This window comes from Saimiri boliviensis, chromosome 10 (assembly GCF_048565385.1).
Source record: "Saimiri boliviensis isolate mSaiBol1 chromosome 10, mSaiBol1.pri, whole genome shotgun sequence".
Taxonomy (NCBI): domain Eukaryota; kingdom Metazoa; phylum Chordata; class Mammalia; order Primates; family Cebidae; genus Saimiri; species Saimiri boliviensis.
In genome coordinates this window covers 50331666-50358549 of record NC_133458.1, presented here as the reverse complement: position 1 = coordinate 50358549, position 26884 = coordinate 50331666, and the positions used below count along the sequence as shown (strand labels likewise).

Here is a 26884-nt window from a genome sequence, read left to right as displayed (position 1 = left end):
CCAGTGTGTTGTGCTCCCCTCCCTGTGTCCATGTGTTCTCATTGTTCAACACCCGCCTATAAGTGAGAACATGCAGTGTCTGATTTTCTGTTCTTATGTCAGTTTGCTGAGAATGATGGTTTCCAGGTTCATCCATGTCCCTACAAAGGACACGAACTCATCGTTTTTGATGGCTGCATAATATTCCATGGTGTATATGTGCCACATTTTCCCTGTCCAGTCTATCATCGATGGGCATTTGGGTTGGTTCCAGGTTTTTGCTATCGTAAACAGCGCTGCAATTAACATTCGTGTGCATGTGTCCTTATAGAACAATTTATAATCCTTTGGATATATGCCCAGTAATGGGATTGCTGGGTCAAATGGAATTTCTATGTCTAGGTCCTTGAGGAATCACCACACTGTCTTCCACAATGGTTGAACTAATTTACACTCCCACCAACAGTGTAAAACTGTTCCTATTTCTCCACATCCTCTCCAGCATCTGTTGTCTCTAGATTTTTTAATGATCGCCATTCTAACTGGTGTGAGATGGTATCTCAACGTAGTTTTGATTTGCATTTCTCTAATGACCAGTGATGATGAGCATTTTTTTCATATGTTTGTTGGCCTCATGTATGTCTTCCTTTGTAAAGTGTCTGTTCATATCCTTTGCCCACTTTTGAATGGGCTTGTTTTTTCTTGTAAATCTGTTTTAGTTCTTTGTAAATTCTGGATATCAGCCCTTCGACAGATGGGTAGATTGCAAAAATTTTTTCCCATTCTGTTGGATGCCGATTCACTCTAATGACTGTTTCTTTTGCTGTGCAGAAGCTGTGGAGTTTGATTAGGTCCCATTTGTCTGTTTTGGCTTTTGTTGCCATTGCTTTTGGCGTTTTGGTCATGAAGACCTTGCCTCCGCCTATGCCCTGAATGGTTTTGCCTAGATTTTCTTTTAGGGTTTTTAAGGTGTTAGGTCTTATGTTTAAGTCTTTAATCCATCTGGAGTTAATTTTAGTGTAAGGTGTCAGGAAGGGGTCCTGTTTCTGCTTTCTGCACATGGCTAGCCAGTTTTCCCAGCACCATTTATTAAACAGGGAATCCTTTCCCCATTACTTGTTTTTGTCAGGTTTGTCAAAGATCGGACGGTTGTAGATATGTTGTGTTGCCTCCGAGGCCTCTGTTCTGTTCCATTGGTCTATATCTCTGTTTTGTTACCAGTACCATGCTGTTTTGATTACTGTAGCCTTGTAGTATAGTTTGAAGTCCAGTAGTGTGATGCTTCCTGCTTTGTTCTTTTTGCTTAAAATTGACTTGGCTATGTGAGCTCTCTTTTGGTTCCATATGAAGTTTAAGGTGTTTTTTTTACAGTTCTGTGAAGAAGGTCATTGGTAGCTTGATGGGGATAGTGCTGAATCTAAATTACTTTGGCTTGTAGTTCTCCTTGAAGAGGTCCTTTACCTTCCTTGTTAGTTGTATTCCTAGGTATTTTAGTCTCTTTGTGGCAATTGTGAATGGCAGTTCGTTCTTCATTTGGCTCTCTTTAAGTCTGTTATTGGTGTATAGGAATGCTTGTGATTTTTGCACATTGATTTTGTATCCTGAGACTTTGCTGAAGTTGCTTATCAGTTTCAGGAGATTCTGGGCTGAGACGATGGGGTCTTCTAGATATAAAATCATGTCATCTGCAAATACAGACAATATGACTTCCTCCTTTCTTATTTGAATACCCTTTATTTCTTTTTCTTGCCTGATTGCTCTGGCTAGAACTTCCAGTACTATACTGAATATTTTTTCTGAGATTTTGGGATGTATGCATTATACTTATCAGTTAAGCATCCCCAGTTCTGAAATTGAAATGCTTTTGAGCAAAAAGCTTCAGATTTTGGAGCAGTTTGGATTCGGATGCTCAACCTGCATAAATATTTGTTAATATATAACTTAAATAATTTTAAAACATCTTAAACAGAACCTAACAATTCTGAAAATTATCATTTCATTATGCCAAGCAATTTTTCACTTTCCCTAATTTTTCTAGTCTTTGTCTCTAATCTGTTCTCCCCAATAAATAATAAAAAGATAGCACATTCATTTATTATAAAGCCAAAGTAAGTATAAGTTTAATTCATAACTGTTTAAAGAGTCAGACTTTATGTCTGAAATTATCACTTTATACAGTTTTTTTTGTTTTTTTTTTTCTAAAGGACTAGAGTTACATCCTTTTCCCATAGTGTCAATTGTATACTTGGGGTAATGCAGCATGTACATTTCAAGAATATAAAAGATTACAACCTAGAATCCAAAATTGAGAACCTATTTATATTAAACTCATTAGTGAACACTCTTCTCAACAGCTACAGAGGCTGCCAGTAGCTATGATGTCAATTCTCTATGTTATGCATCTGCAGGCTAAAGGAATTAAGATAGGACTGAAAAGAAGCTCCTCTTCATATTCAAAACTGCAACTTCCCTCTAAAAAGGAGAGAATTAACATCAATGAATACCAACAATGGAGAATTTTACAATGTGTGAATGAACTCCTACAGTTAAGAGGACACTGCTTACAATGTTGTAACAGTAAGTCATCTAACCATCTACTTGTATCATGTCTAGCAAACTTCGTTGTTCGATCTTACTTGCTTTCTCCATGACACCTGAATTTTCCTGAAGTGTTCTTTCTTGACTTCAATGACATCTCCCATGTTTCACCTTTATTTTTCTATTTCTATGTTTCCCTTTTCAGTCTTCCCCAGATGCTGAGCTCTCCTTCTTCAATCTAACCTGCCAAATGGCAATATTTCTCATGGCTCTGACTTAGGTACTTGTCTTCTGTAACACCTTATGTGAAACATTCAAAGCTTAAGAAAAAAAAAAAAGTCCCTGCATGAGGGTTTCCAGCATCTGTGTTTTAGCCTCTTTTTTTTCTGGGCTCCAGATCTACTTTGTGAGATAGAAAGTTGAGTATCTTCATGTCAGCATCCCACAGACATTTGCTATAGCACACTCTAGCTAGTCCAATCATAACCTCTATTCTAGTATTTGATATATGAAGATTATAAATGAATTCTAGACATCATAAATGATCATTAATGAATTCTATCAATGCTATTAATCCCAATTTCAAGCACCAAATTAAATCTGATACCTTTCCAAAGTTTGAGAAAAAAAGCTTCTGTAATTAAATATTTCTAGGTACAGATTCATCTATTAAGATACATATAATAATGTAAACTTCTAAATTTATACAGTTCTCTTAAAGTTATTTTAGATGTTAGCTCATTTATCATCAGTGACCTTGTGATGTTGGAGATGTAAAACTTTAGCTCCTCCTTTTGTTTGGTTGGATGGAGGAAATGAACAGAGATAAGTGCCTGAGAGAGACAAGTGACTTGCCCAAGGCCACCCACTATGTCAGCCCGAGGTCACCCAGGTTTCCCAACTTTCAGTCCAAACCTCTTTTTGGTACACTATGCTGTTGTTTAAAAGATGTTTCTATTAAGAACATGTGAAACATCTGTATATATTGAGTCAAATTTTACCAATGCAATGAATAATATGAGACCATAAAAATAATACGGATTTTTATCTCATGCCCACATGTAGCGTCCTTTTCATTTTAACAAGAAAGCCCAAAAGCCACTGTCCTTGTTCTCAGAATAATGTTACTACTTTGAAACAACCAACAGCCAAGAGTCTAATATGTGCATACTACATTAGATTTTTAAAAGATGCACATCTAAGTCCAAAATAAAGTTTTAGAGTATTTTTATCTGTTAAAGACGCTCTTACTTTTCCAGGTTGCTAGTCTTGAAGCTTTTATGTAAAAGTGTTCAACAAGGCCTAACTAATACCACAATGCTCATAAAGATCAGCTGAATCTATTCCCTACTGAGTCCCAACTCAAAACACCAAGTTTTAGCAGTTTTATCTCCCAAACATTGCTCATGTTTACCTATTTCCTTCCATTTAGCATCTTGGTTCTGGACTTCATCACCTTAACACTGTTGGAATAGCTTCCTATAAAGACGATCTTCCGGTTTTTCCAATCCATAGGACAAATATCCTGCTATAAGAAAGTCTCCTACAATATCTACCTGATAACATCACTTCTTTGCTCAAAAATGTCAGTGCCTGCTTCCATTTAAAAATGCCTAATTTAGAATAACCTAGCATGATGTGCACACAGTTAACATTCAATGTCAAAATATGAGGGCCCTTACTAACCCGAACCTGTCTTCTCGGTCTCCCCTATGCTCCCTAAGAAATCTGTTTCAGCCTTTATTCTCTAATCATATTCACTCTCTCTGCTTTTCATCACAATATTTCACACAAGATAAGCATGCAATAAATATTTACTCAGAGAATGAATAACTGCCCAGTGTTAGCCATTAAATTTTACCAATCTTTCAAGAGAAGATTTTGCATATTCTATAAAAGCTTTCTTGATACTGCTAGTGAAATATGATCCTCCTTTCCTAGTAGAATATGATTCTTCCTTTCCTTCCCTTGCAACACTACAGCATTTTAATTGTACCTCCTTACAAGCACTTAACCAACAGAGCAGACTATCACTATGTATTATTTCATCCTGAGGATAGGGTCAGTTTTAAAAAAAAATATCCTTCTATCCCTTGTTGCACCCAGTAGACTGCCTTGCATATGAACACTGGTCAACTAATACGGCTCAAATAGTAGTAACAATAAGGCTTAGCTTGATTCTAAATTCACTGCTGTTTTTAGCATTTTGGAATTTTAAGTATAAGCAGAACTTAAATATTCCCTAATGATCACAGTAAATAATTTTGTTATAAAAACCAGAAATAAGGTTTGACAAACATTTAAAAAACCCCATGTACTTTCAATAAAGTTAGCTCTAGGACCAGAGCAGCTGTGGTTTAGATTATAATTTCTTTCTTGGGTAACTAAAGATGGTTTAGTAAGAGTAGATAAGGAAGTGTAAAAAGGATCTGAACACCCTTTCTTTCCTCAAAAAGTCTTGCTTTCTCATCTACAACTGAAGGTACTGTACAGATGACAATTTCCAGGGCAAATACAGGGAAAGTCATATAGAAGAACAAGAAAAAGGCATAAAGTGGCCAGTACTGTATAAGTGAGTGCTTCTAAATTTAATGAAATAAAATCTATCTACATTTGGCAATACAGTAACTGAAAAAACAATTCCTTAAAAAGAAAATTTCTATGGCAATGCAAGTGTTGGAAAAAAGCTTTAAAGCTGTTTCTTCTAGGATGGATAAAACTTCTCTACCTCTCTGAGTCTAATGTTTATACTTCTGTATAGATACTGAGTTTGTGTTGCTCAAGTTCATGAAGATTTACTGTAGGTACCTGGCTCTGCAGTTAGGTAAAATGTCACTGAGATACAAATACAAGAGTAAAAAAAGTTAGTAGTTTTAGTAAATAAACAGCATTTTTTTACCTGTGTTCTGCTGCTGGAACAGAATAGCCTGGAACAGGATCTTTCGTTCCATAATATTTTTTTATGAGAGCAATTCCTGCTACTGTATCTGTTCCTTTGAAGTTAACCAAATGAGCAGATGCTCCTATGCCAGCAGTCTGGAAAATCAATCATAAACCAAAATCCAAAAAGGAAAAACCCACATAATAATAAGACCAGCAGAGGACCATCCAGTCAACCACATTTAAGGTATATAGCATAGCTCCCATGCGAATTGTCTTTAGCTATTCTTAGGAAAGTATTTATTATCAGAGATAACAGTTCTTAATGACAGAGATTCAATTTTTCCTAAATATTAAAAAATTCAACTATTATCTCCTCAAAGAGATAAGTTATTATGTTTTTAAACTATTTAATTAATAACTATTAATATTAATTACTAAATTAAACAAGTATTTGATATCTTAATATTTAATAAATATTAAATTAAATATTAGCTATTTAATAGTGCTCCACCCCACTTTTCATCACTCTCTCTTCCCTTACCCTGCCTTGTGCTTCTCTATGGCATTATTTCACATCTGATATATTTATTATGTTTGTTTCTATCCATCTGTCCACCTATCTAATGTATCAAGGAGAGGGACCTCTGTTGAAGGACATATCCCATGTACCCCGAACATAGTAGTAGGTACTGAGTATGTATCTGCTGGCTGAATCTTTGGAATTTCAAAATGTGGCCTATTTAGAACCAAGATCAATCCCAATAACATCCCCAAAAGTTTATAGTGGTACTCTAACAATCAATCCACATTATATTAAATGAGGTTGGTTTCAGTCACTTACCTCTTGGGAAGAGACTCCTCTGTAGCCAAAATCATGTAACTTGTATTCCAGACCATCTAAGTTACCGGAAGTTTCTAACAAATATTTGGCCAATATTTTCTTCTGCTCTCTGGAATTTGTGGCCACTGTGATTGGATACCAGGACTGAACAAGAATAGTCTGTAGTAACAAAATTAACCACAAACATTAAGACATAAAATCCTGCATTCTTTCTGAGGAAAATCCTAGCTTTTGTTGGAGGTATGTCCTGGAGCTTCCATACTATTAACTAGACACTCAACTGCACAGTAGGATGCCTGTCGTGGGCATTCCAGATATAGTACTTTGCTCAGCTCTCAATCAGCAACAAAGATAAGCACAGCAGGCCCACACAGCAGAGAACTTCACATTACCAAGTTTCTATCCAAAGCTCCAAAGAAGCAAGTAACATTCTGAAAGACTATCTGTGATAAAAGGACCAATTCTGAAAGTATCATTCTGTCATGGATCAATAGTTTACAAAGTACACTCAAACTGGGATGCTGAGGCAATGTCAAACTGCCCCAAGTTTCTAAATGCTTACTCTTCATTTCTGTACTTAACGTGGACTTGCATCAACTAGGGCATAGACCAGCATGGACCAGCATGCCCTATTTGATGCAAGTTCACATTAAGTACAGAACTGCATTTTGATTAGTACTGGTCTAAAGAAGTTGTTCGTTTACTCCTCTAGGTAGTCTTGAATCTCATTTTCTCTTGGATTAAATAGGACAACTAAGTTATATACTTGAAGCACTTTAGCTTATTACTACAGAAATCTATTTACCGAGTTATGCTTTATGTATGTAGCTTTTATAAAATATATATTTTATCAAATATATAAATATTTGATAAAATACTTACATAAGTAAGTTACAGGAAACATTTCCACATATGTTGCATAATCAAGGTCATGGTCTACTTTATAATTCAGTGATTACTAAGTTCCCAAATGAGAAAACAGAAGAAATGCTGGGTTCCTCTTTCTGATAAGAACACTGTTTTGATTTCCCTTTTTTTCTTGGCTGCCAGGAAGCTCCACAGAAAGTATGTTTAATTATAGCAACTGTAATAATTACCATGGCTTAGAAATTAACTTTTCCATTCTAAGATCATACTTTTCTATTTTTATTTTATAAACCAGATAGTATGTCATTAGAAGCAGCTTCAAATCTGTTAGAGCTGCTAAGATGATGCAATGTCTGTGCTGAACCAAAAAGACATTAATTAACTAAATTATACAAAGCAAGCTTTTACTGAATACAAGTGATAAATAAATAAAACAAGTAAAAACAAATAAAAAGATTAACCTTGAACTTGCCAATCTGGTCATCTTTTTTAAAAATCCTGCAGCATTCATTAGATTCCTGTGACTGAATAAATGTGGCCTTTGCAGCTCTTCTCATCAAGAGATAGAATCTACTTTCTTATCCCTTGATTCTGTGCTGTCTTTATGATTTGCTTTTGACTAACGAGAATGTGGAGAAAGTCCTGTGTGACTCCCAAGCTCCAGTTTCAAGAGGTTTTCCAGCTTCTACTCTCATTCTCTTAGAACCCCAAGACTACCATGCTCTGAAGAAGCCTCTTATGTGAGACCTGGTAGTCCCAGCTATCTAAGCTGAGGCCCCAGACATGGGAATGAGGCCATTATAGAGAGTCCAGCCTTGCTGAACCCTCAGCTAAATGCAGATGTATAAGTCTAAGCAAGACCAGCAGAGGACCATCCAGTCAACCACAGAATCAGGAGAAATAATAGTTGCTTTAAGCCATTAAGTTTTGGGATAGTTTGTTACACAATAGAAAATTGGTACAATTCTTAAACTCTAAGCAGTCACCTCCAACCTCTGGCCATTCTGCTTCTGAAATTACTCTTTCAATTCTACTGCCAGTGCCCACAATTATCCTATCTCTAACCTTTACCCTCTCTAATTATTCCTCATATTGCCACTGGTTCCTCATTCCAAAACTAGTTTTTTAGGCTTTCCTTAAAAGGCTTGAACTGTGATCTGCTGTCCACGGGGTGGGGGTGGAGCTCATTCATACAGGATTTGAGGCCTTCCAGCATCTTGCCTTGTATATCATCACAAGGTTTATCGTCTATGCATTTTTTACTTTTATGCTGCAGTTGCCATAGGACTATTTGTCATTCTAAGAACACAGTAGCATTTCTTAAGCTTTTCCTTCTCCTTATTAAGCTTATTTTCCATTTCATGATTGCTTTAGACAGAATTACCTATTTTCTGCTACCAACTTAGCACTAATTCTTAATGATATTAGTGGTTAGTTAAGAATGAACTGCCACCTCTCCCTCAAAGGCCCTTTGAGTGAGACATCTTACTCTAACTTCTGTGCCCAGCATTGTTTTTGGTACATAGCTGGTACTTAATGAATATTCACTTGTTGAATTTAATTCAATCAACTCTCACATTTTAATTCAACTCAAATATTATCTAGGAGTATAAGATATAAAACATAATGTGAAAAACTCTAGTTGAGTTATAAAGGTAGAAGATTGACCTTACCCCTCGAAAAATGCCAGGGAAGGAGAGAAATAACTATCAGACACAGTGATCCTTCACATCACCGTTTCCTTTCCATAGTCCAACAAAATCAGCTTAAATTATACTCTTAATAAAATCACTCCCCTTTTAAAAAGATCACTGTAGGTGTAAGCAAGGGAAAAAAAGGCAAGTTAGTTTGGGTTAATCCAAGGTCTAATAAAGTAGGCCTTGTTGGAAACTTTTCCAAAATAGCAATTTGCCCATACAAATCAAAGTAAAATTATTAGTTGAAACTAAGACTAAAGGAAGTAAACCTGTAAATTTCCTTTCAGAAGTGTTTATTACAATGCCACTGCATAGGGTAAAGGCTTAAAAGAATGAGAAATGGTGTAGTACAGCAGAAAGGGTGCTGCACCTATTCTGTTCATCAGTTTGTCCATCGCTAAGGGATCAATTTCCCCATCTGTGAAATGAGGACACTTGTTCAGTACAACTATTTTTAAACTCATCTTTCCTTTTCTTCTTAATGGTATAAATTTCCTTTTCTTCTTTTTCTTTTTGGTAGAAGAGAGGGGTAAGTTTAGCCCACTATACTGGTTCCTCAGCTCCCCCGTAAGCGGGAGACAACTTTGCAGAACTCCTAGGTACTCTTAAATTTGTTATGAAATGTGAGAGGACTAAAGTTTCTTCTGCTAGCAATACTGAAATAAAGCAACTCAATAATTTCAGTGTATTTTAAAATTCTGTATACTACTAACAGGCAAATAACAATCAATAGTTACTAATAACTGTGAACGTATACTGGGAAAGAGAATGGAAAGAAAAACTAGTGCTATTATTTAAAATGTTTTAAATCAAGGTCTGTTTAAAGAACATTTTCAAATTTGAAATTACTAAGTTTATTGGGGTTCCTAGCTTTCAAATATAAGCTGGTAAACTTAGGGTTGGGGACTGATAAGAATAGGATGAATTTCCTCTATCCCCACAAGGAATGCAAAGTCTCTATGAAGAAGTCTATCCTGGAAGTCTGATATTCAGATTCACACATTAAAAAAATAGGCTCTATCAGAAACAACAATAAGAAATAGACAGTATCAGACTATAAATTTTTATGCCTTAGATATAAATACCTATTTAGGACTGAAATAATTTGAAATAATATATATTAGTATAAAGAAGATAAATTCAACAGAAATTGTTTCAGGTTTTAAGCGACTAAAAGCAAGGGTCTATGTACTTTTAAAAAAACAGTATCAAACAGTCCCATATTAAATTTATGTTTAACAACTCCTTTTATTAAAAATGATATTTAAATATTTGCTAAACTACTGATTTAAAATAATTTTTTTTTAACTTTATGGTTTCCTAGTAAGAGATACCAAAAATTTTTTAATTAGAAACTGTTTATTAAAATTTATTTTTATTAAGAAACAAAAATTTAATTTTAACACCAATGTTCTTCACTTTCAGAAGAAGAAAAAACTATATAATGAAGCAAGGTGGAATGCTATCTAGTTCTCTCCTTCCATAAATATATGCTTTAGGAAAGTTTAATTAGACATGAGTAAAAGTACTTACTGACTAAATCACCAGTCAGACAACTAAAAAGAACAATACGAAAAAGGTTAATCCACAGGGGATGAATTTTCTAAGTGAGATTTACCTGGTTGGGATCTTTGGTATTTAAGGTAAAAACCTAGTCTAGATGATATGAACACCTCTCCTATTCTTGTGTTTAACACCATCCCCTGAAAACCACGTATTTGCCAATACAAATGCTATTTACAGCTGTATAGAAACAAGTAAGATACATTCTCTTTTACAGTTCACAGTTAATTGATAGTTTTAGTATATGGTATAGACTATTTAAAACCCTTATTTAACTGTACCTTTTTTCTGAGTCTATTATTAATGGCCCATCAAAAGTCTATAAATTTCCTGTCAACTTAGCAAAATGTGTTTCTAACATATTCTTGGACCTCTTATATTTCAATTCTTTTTCCAATTTTTATAAGTGAGCCTCAAATGTACTATTTTACAATATAACAGCAAATTACTTTAATAAACTAATTAGTTCTAAGAACTATGTAAATACTTCCAGATAGTAAGGCGTTATTTCCACCATTACTTTCTAATTTCCTCTTACAGATAAAATCTATTATCAAACTGTTCAGAAGCTAAGTAGAGTATTATTATCAAAGCTCTGACCATGTGAAAACATGACTACTTAGGTATATATACAAGAAAAACAACAACAAAAAAGGCTTGTGTAGAAATCCAAAGCCCATAATGTACCCTTCCTTTTAATATACTCTTCCTGAAAAATTAAACAATATGAATTATTGCTTATATTTAGATGAGAAACTGAAAAGTAACAGGTGGTAGATCCCAGGACCTAAACTGATTAGAGATAAATGAAGACAGTAATGACTAAAAGCTGGAACAAAGTTCTTTTAGTCTAACTTGAACATTTATAATTCATTGAATGTTGTTAAGTTACTAGAAATGTGCTGGTAGAAAAAGTTTGCTCTAAGATAATACACATTTAAAATTGCAGTGAAAGTCAACTAATTTTTAAAAACAATCACTCTCAATAATTTGTTAAAGAAAATCTCAGAACATTCTATTCTACTAGAAGGAAACCTAAAGATTTAGTCTGTCATTTTATAGATGAGGAAATTGAAGCCTGGAAAGGTTAAGTAAATTGTAGGAGATTATATACCTTTATCAGTAAAACAAATTCTAAACTGTAATCTCAGTTCAATGGTCTTTATTCAATTAATGTTAAATAAAAATGAAAATGACAAAAAACAATTCACCTCAATCCAATTTGTAAGCCAGTAACACTCCGGATCTGTGTTTTCCACTGTGAAGAGAACATTTCCTCTGGGAATGACAGAGCCCTCAGGAACAGCTTTTACTTCTATTGGAAGATGCCCATCATATTTCTGGTAGGAGAAAATAAATTTATTCATTCAACAGATGATACTCAACTATATGCTGTTTTACTAAAGGTTCTTTACATTTTATAGAAGCTAAATTTACTGTCATAGAAATTGCAACTGTAAATGTTATTGTAATCTACTCAGAATATCCTTATCCTTCTAAAATAAAATTAGTTAAAACTATTAACAACATAGGTACCAATATTAATTTTTAAGTTTAACGCTGCCATGTGCTTCTGCTAAGAATATTTATCACTAGAAGGGGCAGAAAATTCCAAACTGATCAAAACAAAACTGTTGCTTTTTTCCCTGCTCATTCAGAAAAAGACAAAGGATGAGTTAACTCCAACATATTCTAAAAATATTCCAAGAACATTATCTTTATTCTGAATTGGTCATTTTCACAAAACAAAGGCTGTAGACTGCAAGATAAAGGATTTATATATATATATATTGAGACGGAGTCTCACTCTGTCACCTAGGCTGGAGTGCAGTGGCATGGTCTCAGCTCACTGCAACCTCCGCCTCCCAGGTTCAAACAATTCTCCTGCCTCAGCCTCCTGAGTAGCTGAGACTATAGGTATGTGCCACCACACCCGGCTAATTTTTGTATGTTGTCGAGACGGGGTTTCACTATGTTGGCCAGGCTGTTCTTGAATTCCTGACCTTGTGATCCACTTGCCTTGGCCTCCCGAAGTGCTGGGATTACAGGCGTGAGCCACCGTGCCTGGCCAAGGATTGCTATTAAAGAACAAAAGCAAACAAAATTGAGAGGAGAGCTAGGGAAAAAAAATAAAAATACCTGCAGAAGAACCGAAATAGGTTCCCTCTTTATTCTGGTCATGGACCTCAAACTATGAGATAGGCCAAATACAGAAGCTTGTCAATTAACATTCAGGCCTGACTTAACTGACTTCTTCTTAATGCAATAATTGCCTCCAAAATAAGGCTAAAGGTTATCTGCTACGTGACACTGACCTCCTTGCAACCCTCCCTTTTTTTTTTTTTTTTTTTGAGACGGGGTTTCGCTCTTGTTACCCAGGCTGGAGTGCAATGGCACGATCTCGGCTCACCGCAACCTCCGCCCCCTGGGTTCAAGCAATTCTCCTGCCTCAGCCTCCCTAGTAGCTGGGACTACAGGCGTGCGCCACCATGTCCAGCTAATTTTTGTATCTTTAGTAGAGACGGGGTTTCACCATGTTGACCAGGATGGTCTCGATCTCTTGACCTCGTGATCCACCCGCCTCGGCCTCCCAAAGTGCTGGGATTACAGGCTTGAGCCACCACGCCCGGCCGCAACCCTCCCTTTAAAAGCGAAAAGCTGTCCCTAACTTTTCACTAGGAAGGTAAGTTGTTTCAGAAATCCTAATAATTTATGTGATTTGGGACAAGGTAATTAAATAAAAGAAAAATGTGTTTAACAGAAGCACTGGAGGCAGAATGTATAGCAGTAAGAACATTGCCCTACAGGTCCTAGTTCATACTCAAAAGCACCATGGAGACCTTGGGCAAGTCATTCCTTCTCTGGGTCTCAGATTCTGTTTTTAAAATGGGGTTAGACCAGATTATCTCTAGAGAAGCTTTAGTTCCCAAAGATTTTCTGATTATATCATCAAACAACTTATTGCCCTGTCCGCCTGACAGTATAGTAATAAGCATAGCACCTAACTTATCACTGTATTTATCCTTAGAACAAAACTCACAGAAGAGAAACGGAGCAAGCGCAGGAGTTAGCTCCAGATTCTACTGACCTTACTTAAGATATGGCGAAAATGCAGCACAGAGTGCTTACCTGACTTTTTCCAAGACCCATAATTACCAAATAGTACAAGTTAGCACTGTCATACAGGCATGAAAGTTAAAGTATTTCTATTTATTCTGTGTTTGACAGTCTGCACAATGTAAAAAACTTTTGTTTGTGAGATAAAGTAACATTCAACATCAAGAGATGCCAACAGATTCCATTCCCAAATCATCTTTGTGATATAAAGAAACCACCAGAGTATATTCAACTCTTATAATTCTATTACTGTCTTCGAGGGCCTTGATATTTAAACAATGAATTCAAATATACTAGATATAAACATAATACAATAAAGACTAAAAATTAACTTTGTGGATCAGCACCAAACCACTCCCACTATTCAGTGAGAAACTTCCCAGAATTATGTGTAGTTATAGATTCAAGCATCTATTTTCAGTCAAGAAAACAGACCTCATTTTGAAACTGCCAAATAACCATGCCCTTTCCTACCTAAAGTGTATTTTCAAGAATGAATTTTCTTTCTCAAAAATGTTATTTAAGTTGTAATTCATTTATATTAATTACTTAGATGTGCCGTAAATCCTATATGCTAATGATTTAACGTGGGGGATATGGGGTGAGGGATAAAATGCTACCAGTAACTTTTAAAGGATGTTTAAAATAGCCATTATATGCAGACCACAAACAAAAAAAACTGATGTCTTATACAAATTACTCTAATGTCTTATTCAAATTCTGGCCGGGCGTGGTGGCTCACATCTGTAATCCCAGCACTTTGGGAGGCCAAGGTGGGAAGATCACTTGAAGTCAGGAGTTTGAGACCAGCCTGGCCAACATGGTGAAACCCCATCTCTACTAAAAATACAAAAATTAGCCAGACGTGGTGGCGTGTGCCTGTAGTCCTAGCTATTCGGGGGGCTGAGGCAGGAGAATCGCTTGAACCCAGGAAGCAGAGGTTGCAGTGAATTGAGATCGTGCCAATGCACACCAGCCTGCGTGACAGAGTGAGACTTTATCTCAGAACAACAACAACAACAACAACAACAACAACAACAACAACAACAGCACCAAATTCCTTTTGAAGAAGTTTTGAACGAAAAGAAAAACCAAAACAGATCAAAACATGAAACCATATTTTTACCTCAAGAATGTAGTTCCATCCCTTTTCATTAAAGACATCATCTTGGAAATGTTCTTTGTAGACCTCTTTGGCTTCTTGGATTTTCTCTTTGGTTACTACTTTACCTAAAAGAATATACATGTCCTGTTTACATTGCTAAAGATATTCTGTGAGTCCCTGAATTGTCACAGAATTAATGGCTTTGGCTATTTCACCCATTATATGGATTAAAAATATAACTGACAAATTAAATGACTCACCCAGAGTAAACAGCAGTCAGTAAAGAATTTTTTTGTTTTTTTTTTTTTGAGACAGTCTCGCCTGGTCACCAGGCTGGAGTGCAGTGGTGCAATTTTTCAGCTCACTGCAACCTCTGCCTCGCGGATTCAAGCGATTCTTCTACCTCAGCCTCCCTAGTTGCTGGGATTATGGGCGCGCCACCACGCCCAGCTAATTTTTGTTATTTTTAGGAAAGACGGGGTTTCACCAAGTTGGCGGGGATGGTCTTGATCCCTTGACCTAGTGATCCACCCACCTCAGTCTCCCATAGTGCTGGGATTACAGGTGTGAGCCACCGTGCCCAGCCTCAGAAAAGGAATTTGTACTTCCAATCACTCTAAGTATAAATTTTATTTATTTTAAAAGCAGATGTGTAACAGAAAAAATTAATACTTGCATAGTTTTTAAAAATTAAATTTTTTTTCCTCTAGATTAATTTTGGTACTTTTCAAATTTGAGATGACTCAAAAGCTTCTTACATCCAGATGAAGCTTCTCAGTTTGTTCATAAAGACTGTCTCATCTTTAGGGCTGATAAGCCAGAACTTCCACAATTACTAAACTTTGCCCCATCCAACAACACACTTTTAATTAACTTTTCTTATCTGTAAATGACGATAACAGTTGACTACCCACTTATATGATGGTTGTGAGGGCAAAACGAGTTAAGACATATGAACCACTTACAATAATGCTGGCTTAGAATAGGTAATCAATACATTTTAGTTATAATTAATAATGAATAACATTTTACAAAGTTCCTAAGTTATGTAACTAAATTAAAGTATGCTATCAGTCTCTGGTAACTTTACACATGATAACTAGCAAACTCATGTGGGGCTAGGCATGGTGCCTCATGTCTGTAATCCCAGCATTTTGGGAGGCCATGGAGCGGGGGGAATCACTTGAGAGCTCAAAAGTTCGAGACCACCCTGGCCAACACGGTGAAACCCTGTCTCTACAAAAAATGCAAAAAGCAGCCAGGCATGGTGGTGTGAGTCTGTGGTCCCAGCTACTTCGGAGGCTGAGTGGGGAGGATCGCTTGAGCTTGGGAGGCAGAGGTTACAGTGAGCCAATATTGCGACACTGCACTCCAGCCTGGGTGACTGAGACCCTGTCTTAAAAAACAAAACAAAACAAAACAAAAAACAAAACAAAACTTTGGTATTCTTGCTACTAATAATTACTTCTGATATCCAGCTAGGTTTTCAGTACTATAAGACTATTGTTCTGAACTGCCTAATCTTAAAATAGTCATGATTATAGAAAAGAGTTATCGTTTGCCTAAAATTCAACTTAATCTATATTCAATTCTGAGATTATGTTTATTTCAAAAGGTTAGAGAGAAAATTTTCCAAGATGTATGTGTTTGGGAACTGTTTTCCTCCTAGAAACACCATTAGAAAAATGGATTAGAAATCGCCTTTCAAATAAGAAAACACAGAAATTTGGGGGATTTTTGTTTTAATATGCATTTGCAACTAAGTCCAGGGACACAGGTAGTTTTAAAAAATAAGTATTTAAGGTACAACTGGCTACTATAAAAATATTCTAATTATGATTGCTACCATATTTCAAAAGGAGTTTCCAGTCCAGTAACAAATTCTTTACTCTGAATTAATGATTAATATATAACAAACCAGATTAGCCTCCAAAAATTACTGACTTTTCTAAGCTCCTTTCAAAACTTTTATTTTGGTTGGGCACAGTGGCTCATGTCTGTAATCCCAGCACTTTGGGAGGCCAAGGCGGGCAAATCACCTGAGGTCAGGAGTTCGAGACCAGCCTGATCAACATGGAGAAACCCCGTCTCCACTAAAAATACAAAGTTAGCTGGGTGTGGTGGCACGTGCCTGTGATCTCAGCTACTCGGGAGGCTGAACTGCTTAAACCTGGGAGGCACAGGTCGTGGTGAGCCGAGATCACGTCACTGCACTCCAGCCTGGGCAATAAGAGCAAAACTCTGTCTCAAAAACAAAAACTTTTATTTCAGAAAACTTTTCGTATACTTAGAACATCAAACACACACACAAAATTATAAGAGTTAATGCATTCAAATTAACAGATTTGTTAAAAATTCTAAGAGAACTCCTAGAGTAATAAGCAGTCTTTTAAATATACTAGGAAAAGCGATACCTTTTAAGTACTTATTAAGAATGTACTGCAACCCATAAAATACTGTTTCCTCGTATTTCACCTTCCTTATTTTGGAGTTTTCTGTCTTCTTTTCACGGCATTCAAAGTAGGAATAAACTTTACTTGTGTTGGGTGGATATTGTTTATAGTGAGTAACCTATATAAACAAAAATACTTCCGTTAGAAAACATCAGATGATTAGAACTATAAATCACAACAGAAAAGGCTTTAAGTTATTTCAAAAGCAGAGAAACGATACTTCTTGTTTGCTATTAACCAATTTCTTTCCCTGACTACACCAAATAAATAAGTATCTTACTAAGATATTTTCATAGTTCAGTTTCTTAAAACCACAAAAGAGCATTAAATTTTATATACAAGCACACTAAACCTACTACAAGGCCTCTAGGTTGGAAAAGTATTTCATTTGGTTTTAGGGAACAGGCCAAGAGAGAAGCAGCTGCCTAAGGGGCACACATGACAGAAAAGAATGAACTGAAAGACAGCGAAATTTGGTATTGTTACTACCTAAATGTGGCATATTCCATTAAGTCAACAGTCAGTGACTTAACATGACTACTTTACTTGTATAATGAGGTACTGAGGATGATCACTTTTAGCTTTCATAGTGACACTATGTAAACTTGGATGACAGCAACAGCAGCGGCAGCAAAGGAAACAAAAATTCCTGTTTTGTAATCTTTTTCTCAAATCACCCACCTAATTGGAAAATGAATTCTTATACAATGAAACAACAAATCCTCATGGGGTTTAAAAATATGAAGAGGTCTTTAGCACAAATTGCTTTTCCATGAACTTGGGTAAGAGCCACTATGTAAAAAATTTATGTGCTTTTAAGGAAAAAAAAAGTAAAAAGTGAATGTTCATTATAGCTTGACTTTTATTTCAATGTTTCAACCATATTAAAACATTTTACCAATAAAAAAATAAAGTGGAAGAACAATGTGTCCAATTGAAAAAGTAAAAATAATAATGCCTTAATGTTTTAGATATAGGGCGAATCATGGCAATGGTGGAATAAATCTTTGCAGACCATTTTTCATGAATGATCACTGTGAACATAAAACATTTTTCCTGTTTAGCTTTGATCTCAAGTTTATAAGAATGCCAACATTGTCTTTGGGTGCCCAGTCTCAATTACAGTAAAACTTGGTTCTATCCTAAAGAATCTTCATAGCTTAGCACAAGAATCCTGGGATGAATATATTTCCATTGACGTTTCTGAAAGAACATGCTGTTTCCTTGCCAATGGTAGCATACTTGCAACTCTATAAAAATAGTCTCTAATGCTGCACACAGACAATGTTGGGAGGTAAATCTTTACAGTAACAGGTGATCTGAGAGTTTAAGTCAGGCAGGATACTGGGAGCTTTCTGTTTTCTTTAGGTACAACAGATAGCTATATACCAAAAGGTACAGGGAAGTCTCATCAAAACCTAGAGGTATATGTCAAGGTTAGAATCCAGGGACTGATCCCACTATAAGAAGTAACTAACCAAGATAGCTAGTACAAAATCCACAGCAATGAAATCTGTGTCAGTTCACCAAAATGCAAAAACAAATATACTTATGAATGAGTCTCTAGTAATAAATATATGACTACTACTTCAACTACTTATGAAACTGATTAGAAAAAGGCACCTCTAACTAAAAACATACCCAAGAGGTATGTAAAAATGAAAATGTCCAGTTTACAACGTAAATAACTCCAACTTCTTTAGTGGGACTAAGTAGCGAGGTAGAAGAAAAGTACACAGGATGAAGTCAAACTTGAAAAAAAGGTCTGATCTTACCACACAAGTTTATAAGCCTGATTCATAGTTGTATTTTTCCATAGTTAGTTTGAGTCTTACTTTCAGACACTTAATGGTGCATTTTATATCAGATTTAAAATTACTAGAAGGCAAATTAATTTTTTTTTTTTTTTCTGAGAAGACAAAGAGTCAAAAGTTAAATGGAAATGTCTCTAAGCTATTTCTATACCTTGGTCTACAAGTACACTGAAAATTTTCCGTTGTACAAATACAGCTCCAGTTCTAGACAATTAAATGTTTATAATTTTAAAGTGTACTGCAGCTATGTACTTTAATTATAGTACTTTAAAACCTACCTTTACTCAGAATGCCTTCTCTGAAAACAAATATTTAAAATACCAAACTGTCTAAACTGCTTAATTAGAAACAAAGTATGAACTCTAAAAATCTTTGGAGAACCTTAAGACAAATGTTTTAGAATATAGCTAATGAATCTAAGTTATCTAGGCAAACTTTCAGGTATTCAGCCAAGAAACACAATTTATTAACCATCTACCAACACCCAACAAGTTTACAGAAAATATAAAGCATGTTTAGATCTACTTATAGGGCTGATGTATATGCTGCTTAATGGGAAAATGTTTTTAAAGCAGAGCTTCTTTAGTAATTATTTCTAACAATATAGTCAAAAGGATTTGTGATGATTCTAGTTTTCCTAGTTTACTGTCCTCTTCATTTTACTTTCTACTACATGGGCCATTCTGAACCTTCACCAGAAAAATGGGAAAACATAGCCTATATTCAAATCAACCATTATTTTATAAATACTTCACCCATTCACAAACACATACTCTTTACCTACCTCAGACACTGAGAATGAGAAAGTAAACAGACTGACACAATCTCTATTTTCACTGGACTAGTAAGGGCTGAAGAAGGAAGAAAAAAATACACAAACCAACCAAGTAATTTCAGATCAAGATGGATGCTATGAAAATGTAAGAGAATGATGGGCTAAAGGGGGCCAGAAGACTTCTTTTGAGAAGGTGACGTGATCAAGACCTAAATGACAAGAGGACAGGAAATGCTTTGGCATAAGTGACAGAACAGAAGACAGGCCAGTGTGGTTGGTACTTAAAAGTATGGGGGGCAGGGTGGGAGGAGTAAGAACATGATAAGGTCAGAGGGAGGCAAAAATAAGATCATGTAAGGCTTACAGGCTACCCCAAGGAGCTTGGATTTTATACCAAGTGCTATGGGAAGCCATTATGCTTTAAGCTGGGGTGAATATGACATGATTCACCTTTTAAAAGGATCAGCCTGGTGGTGGATAAGAATGGATTACAGGGTGACCAAAGTGGAAGGAGGAGTTAGGGGCTCTTAGGTTAGATGGGAGAATCTGCCTAGTGTTTTTGGAGGTAAAGCGGAACTAGGCTCATAAATTGGATGTAGAACACAATAAAGCGGAAGAATTAAGAATACCTCCTACGGCGGAGGTTGCGGTGAGCCGAGATCGCGCCATTGCACTCCAGCCTGGGTAACAAGAGCGAAACTCCGTCTCAAAAAAAAAAAAAAAAAAAAAAAAAAAAGAATACCTCCTACATTTTTGGCTTGAGCAACTGAGTTAATAACAGTGCCATTTATAAAAATGGGGAAGGCTATAGAATAGGAGGGAAATGAAGTGCTCAATTTTAAATGTTAAATCATGCTAACAAACAGTTTCATAGTATTCTGAATTAAAGTGAACACAAAAAGGAAGTTCTTAAATCATGTTAACTTTTTAGCACTGACTTGTTACTAAAGAAAATGGTTGTATAATAAATACAAAATTATTCAGTGGATGTAGACAAAACAAAATACCTAGTAAGATCCCAGCAAACCTTACCAGCGAAAATGCTTCCTAAACTCACATGGCCCTCCTGCTGTTAAAAGAACGTCGCCTGAACATCAATACATGTGTAGTAAAGAACACAGACACACATAGAAAAATGCAGTTCTTTGAACAGAACTCTTCAGTTGTGTGATTAATTTACTTCATGAAAAGATAAACTTCTAAAAATTATTACATACTAGATAATAAATGGTATTATTTTAGTGCCTAGAACAAAAAGGGTCTAGCCCTAAGTCTGAAATAATGGACAGCTTTTTTTCATTATGGAGTGCTGGGCAATCAACTCTATCAAAAAACTACATTCGCAAGACTAAATATCCTTGTTCCAAGTATGACAGTTTAAAAAAGTATGAGATGCTTGAACCCGGGAGGCGGAGGTTGCAGTGAGCCAACATCCTGACACTGCACTCCGGCCTGGCACCTGGTGAGGGAGCTAGACTCTGTAGACTCCGTCTCCAAAAAAAAAAAAAGGGGGGATGAGATACGAGACATATATTTCAGTTGAAAAGAATCCTTTTGGAAGAAGAAAGCCTAGTTTTCTCTAGATGCTTCTTTACATGTCCTATAGGGCTGATTTGATGTCTTAGGGTTGATTTGAAGATCTTTCCTCCCGCAATGGGATCACACAAGACCAACTGCGAGTACTACTAACTTCCTTTTTCAGTTATACTTTTAAACTGCTAATAATCACAAGCCAACATTTAAAAAATAGGCTGTATATGTAAGATCACATGAGATAACATAGCTATGGTCACAGAGCAAGTAATCTTAGCTATACAATATCTAAGGATGATATACTCTGCCCAACACTGGCTAAAGCCTGCTGCTGCTTCAAAGCTAATGTGCTAGAAACAGCAAAAACCGTAACTGATTCTTCTTTTTAGTATTATTCAAGATTTCTCAAGCCCTGCAAATCTGCCTGTTGCTCCAGAAAATAATTCACTGCTATTTGGCTTTGAAGCAATGCTTGCACATAAATATAACAAGGATTTTGGGTTATATTATTTTGGGGAAAGAAAGAAATTATAAAACCACCTATAACTATATTGCCTCTTTCCCTTAAACTTCCTGCATGGAATTTCTAATGACTTTTATCTCTTTTGCCACACCTTTAAACCAGATTTCATTAACTCACAACGAAAACACGAGCTTAAATATTAATGACCTAAATTAATTTCTCTACAAAATATATTCATGATTTACATATACTTTATTTATGTTGCTCAAGTTTTTCCTGTAATTTATAACATAAAACATAGTGGAAAAACTGAAATATATGGACAATGTCACATATACCTTCATGAATAGATCTTAAACATGCATAGGTAGTCTCTGGGGTACAAACTGCAACAGTACCCCACTCCCCATGAGGCTCAGGTTGCCTCAGGAGAAACAGTGATAATACAGAAGCATCTGCTCGGAAGCAGTGAAGGACAAGCAACAAAGATTTGTTATCCTGCCATTAGAGGAAGCAAAATTCTCTTTTTTTGAAAAAAGCTGCCTTCGATTCTTAATCACCATATATAAATTGCACAGCTCTTTGAAATTTCTATAAATCAACTTTCCCCCATCCTGGATTTCAAAATAGTACTTATCTTTGTCTTCTTTTATGATATCCAATACCAATATTTATTAAATGAATGGCTAAAACTATGCTGAAATCTAGATAACCAGCTTACAGATGACCTTTGGAGAAGCAATCTACACTGGACAGCACATTTCATAACTAATGTGCAATGTGGTTTAAACTGTGTCCTCCTTATTTTCAACAAGAACGAGGATGAAAGTGGAGTAACCATATTTGTCTGTGTCCTTAATTCCTTATTATATACAATAAAGTATGAGGTTACAGAAGTAGATGTATACAGTTCAAATGCTCCTTTGGTCCACAATGACCTGGACTCTCTTCACAGGATACAAGACAAAACAAAATTCCCATTGTCATGTGCTTAGCTACCATACCATGTACTTGCAAAATAACTTTTGTAGTGCTTAGGAAATCAATTATTCTTCCTTCAGTTTTAGAAAGAATAAATCAACAATATTTTGCTCTCTTCATCAACACATCTAAAACTACCCCTACTTTGACCAATAGTTTGTAAGCACTGATGAGGCTATGTAACATTCTCACATAATTTTTAAGTTAAAGTTTCATTACTTTAACCTAAAGATTATGATGGGCTTCACCACCCTCCCTTGTCCTTTTTCCTAAGATAAAAAGACAGAAATGTAAAATAGGTTATAAGGACCCCTAAAAACGTACGGGAAATGAAACTCAAAGACTTAAATGTGACGTGGAATATACAATCTACTGTCGCATACTGTAGTAAGCCACTGGCATAAAACATATCAACTTGATTGAATCCTCTAGAGGTGACTTTTGGGGAAAAAAAAGAAAATGAAAAATCTAGGATGAAAATCTCCTGAAGTTTCTTATTATAAAAGGGATAAAATAAACTAGCCTGACTTGAAAATCAGTAGAAGTAAACCTTATTAAACAGGTGCAAATTCTAATAGTGCAATTAAATATGGCTCACTAGATTACAAAACTTTAAGGTAATTCCGTATTCTAACTAAAAGCACCCCAGAAAACTGATGTTAAAAGTACATTCCTTATGTATAATGGATAGAGGAACTGCAAACTAAAGGAAATTGCACTCCTCTATTTTTAAAATTTAGACTAATCAACCTTCCTTTACATTTGGCTAACACGTAAAAAAAAAAAAAATCTGAAAATTATTTTAGATTTAGTTAAGAAAAAAAATTCTACAAAACTATCAATGAAACTATTCTAAAATCTATTTAAAATTCTGAAAACACTATGATTGAACCAACAGAACACAAGAGGAGGTTTCAGAGCCAAGTAAAGGACCATACTTAAGGTATACTATCAAGAATCATACTTCATAGTGTTCGGATTTTGCAATACTTTAAAACTGTATCTAAAAGACAACTTGCTGATAAATCTTGGCTCGATTTAAATAACCTATCTAAATATCATAAACAGCATCTTAAACTGATTGGAAAGAAACAGACAAAACAAGTAAAATGGGATTCTCTAAAACACTTTCTTGGAATATTGCAGGAGGGCTAAAAACAAAGGGAAAAAAGACCCAAAACAGAAACAGGAGAGTACTATGTTTTACCACCGTATTCCAAATCACCGTGTTGCTCAAGAAGAAAAATTTACTTTACCTCTTCCCTTTACTACTACTATGTGCTTCCTATCAACAGAATGTGGCAGCCACCCATGCAAGTGTTCAAAGGGCATGTGAACGCAACGGTGTGCTATTTCCCTCTAGACAAGTTCTCCAGGGTTAAAATACAGTTCCTTTAAATCCTCGTGTTTCACTTTCCTTTTCACAGAAACCCTGTAGTGACCCTAAAGCACTAAGAGCAGACGGGCTTCTATACCAAGGGGTAAGAAGCACGAGCAACCACTAGGCGCAAAGGAGTTTGAAACGGAGCCGGCTGGAGTGGAAAGGGGTTTTCAGCACGGCTACAGGGGACAGGCGAGTGTTCTTCGCGCCGGGGTCGCAGACAGAGGACCGCGGCTGCTCCGGCGCCCGCGCCAGGACTTCTCCCACCGAGCCCCCGGGAAGAGGCTCACCTGCACGGCGAGGGGCGAGCTCGCCCGGCTGGCTTGGCGGGGAAAGCCCCGCTCGCTCGCTCTCCACCGCGGGCCCCTGGGGCCGTTACCTAACTGGTCCCAACTCCAGGCCAAAAGGCCGCGCTTCAGGGGAGGGCGTGCGCTCGGCGGAGACGCCCGAGCCTGGAGCCTGGAGCCTGGAGCCTGGAGCCCGGAGCCCCGAGCCCCGGAGCCCCGGAGGCCAGGAGTCCGCAGGGGCCCGCCTCAAACCCAGACGCGCCCCCGCCGCCGCGCGCCCCCAGGCCCCGCCTCCGCCGCCCAGCCCTCCATCCTCCTCCAGCCACCTCCTGCTCACTGCGGTGCCGCCTCACCTGCCCCAGTCGCCGCCGCCGCCGCCGCCGCCCGGGCCTCCCCGCGCCGCGACTCCAGCCACAGCCGCCACAGCCGCCCCCGCCCCCCAGCCCCGCGCTCGTGCCCAGCGCGCCCCGCTCCTCGTCACCTGCCCCCGCCCCGAGCGCTACCTTGTAGGAGTCGGTGGCCAGGAGGATGTTGAACTCGGCTTCTGCCGCAGCATTCATCTCGGGGCGGAGGGCAGGGGCCGCGCGCCGCGAGCTCCCCGGCACGGCTGCGAGGAAGGAGAAAAATGGGCTTCACCGCGCTCCGTTGCTTAAGCCACAGCTCGGTCGGAGGAGGAGGGGGAGAGGAGGGGGAAACGGAGAGAGGGGAGGGGTCAGGGAGGGCGGGCCCGGGAGCCGTGACGCGGCGTGGGTGACGGCGGCCCGCGTGCTCGCAGTCTGGGAGCTCTGGCGGCCTCCCCACCTCGGCTCCCCCGCCCTCACCCCGTCACCCTCTCGGGGCCGAGAAGGGGCGGGACGCGGCCGCGCGTGCGCAGTGCGCAGGGGGCGGGGCGGGGAGGAGGACGTGAGGCACGCGCTTTTCCTCCGAGACGCGGGCCCCGGGAAGCTGGAGGCTGCGGGGCAGTCCCGGCGCGTGACCCGGGCGCCTGCCTAAGTTCCAGTTCCCGGCCCAGCGCGGGAGGGCGGGGCCTGGAGGGGGCGTTCCTAGCCTCGCCCCACCAGCGAGTAGCCGGTTCGCCAGCCCCGGCTGGGACCTTCTGTCCTACCCAGTCCTGGCCGGTTTTGTGAGTGCTCCTGAAGTCACGCCACCCGGCTAGGGGGCGAGGAGCCTCCCGCTGCCCATCTCCCGTTCACCACGAGCAGTTACTCACCTTTGTCTCCGGCCTGGATTAAGGATCCAGCCTTTCGCCTCCATCCCACTTGTCCCTCCTGATCCTCCTGACCCTGTCTTTAAAATCCCAGGAGCTGCCTTGAGGAGTGAGGCTGATGCGGCCCTTTCATCTGACGCAGCAACTCCGCTTTCTTCCGGCGGCTTAGTCTACGGCTGAGCTCTTTGATCCTTTGAGGGATGGTTTGACTTTCCCCGAGCAAAGAGCCCGCGTTGAAAGGCGGGGGTTGAATTCAGTCCTCACAGATAATGTAGGGACAAGACCTAATTGAACCAACCGAGTATTGCCGGGAAGGAAAAGGCAACGGGCCAAGTCTTTGACAGGGTGTGAAACTGACTTTTATCATCGTTTTAGTCTTTAAATCCTGGGAAACGAGTCGGCAGTCCCCAAATAAAGAAGTGTAATGACGTCTGATGACTTCACCCAAATACAGACCATTCCCAGAAAGACAAGCAGTTCTCATGCATGGTTGCGTTTTCGCATAAAGCTAAGATTCTCTTTGTTCTCATGTTTAATAGCTTAAAAATAAATTGAAGTTTTATCGGATACAAGTAGCCAGGAAAAAGTGATATAGTGAAAACGATTACAGGATCTTTATAGATTATCTTTCAAGTTACTACCAGTCTCATTCTCTCTGGGACCAGTGATGGTGGTGGTGGTACTGGAACTCGTGAATTGAAATTCATCTCGAAACTGCAGGCATGGCTGAGACTTCCTCAGATAAAGACAACTTCATCCCACACTATGTCTTGAAGTCAGCACATATTTTTGCAGCCACCTCCATCTACACGTAGATACAATACAGGGCAAATATGAAAGTGGGAGGTATCTCCAGGCACTCACTGATGTAGTAAATAGTAATACAATTAGATTATTTTCAGCAAAAAACCAAGAGGGTTTTTGTGGGGTTTTTTTGTTGTTGTTGTTGTTTTGGTTGATCATCCCTGTGTTTACTGGGGAAAATTATTTTTTAACGCATTTAAACAAATTATTTTTGAATATTTGATTTTGGGAGTTTTTTTTAGTATTAGTTGTAAGAGTACAATTCAAAGAAGGAAGAGATCATTTTTGTCCTTAGTTTGTTGCTTTTTTCTTCATCTAAAATTTATATAACCTACTTTATTTACAGTACAAATCCTTGTTTAGCGTCATGTATCTGTAACTGACCGTCGTTCTATGCTGCTTTATGCAGAAAAGAAAGTAGGATTCTGATCACAATGTGGGCTTTGTTTATGGTAGAATTTTTTTAAGATGCAAAATTTGGTCTTGTAATCTTTGAGTTGAATTCGCAGTTTTAAAATAAAAAGGTCTTCTCTAAGTACAAGTGAAAAATATTATCGTATTGACATCGCTTGTTAAGTTAAAGGGTGAGGCCTGCA

General features: G+C 37.8%; 1 protein-coding gene across 1 annotated transcript in view; it reads right to left on the bottom strand.

The window, feature by feature from the left end:
* The window catches only part of NAMPT (nicotinamide phosphoribosyltransferase), a 46418-nt gene extending 21353 nt beyond the window's left edge, over positions 1-25065 (bottom strand). Inside the window, exons 1-6 of the mRNA XM_010344323.3 lie at positions 24781-25065; positions 17005-17161; positions 14612-14715; positions 11580-11708; positions 6242-6400; positions 5417-5553 (exon numbers count right to left, since the gene is read on the bottom strand). Coding sequence (XP_010342625.1) covers positions 5417-5553; positions 6242-6400; positions 11580-11708; positions 14612-14715; positions 17005-17161; positions 24781-24837 — 743 coding nt within the window. The 5' untranslated portion in view covers positions 24838-25065. The remainder of the gene's footprint in view (positions 1-5416; positions 5554-6241; positions 6401-11579; positions 11709-14611; positions 14716-17004; positions 17162-24780) is intronic.
* Positions 25066-26884: the final 1819 nt, after the last annotated feature.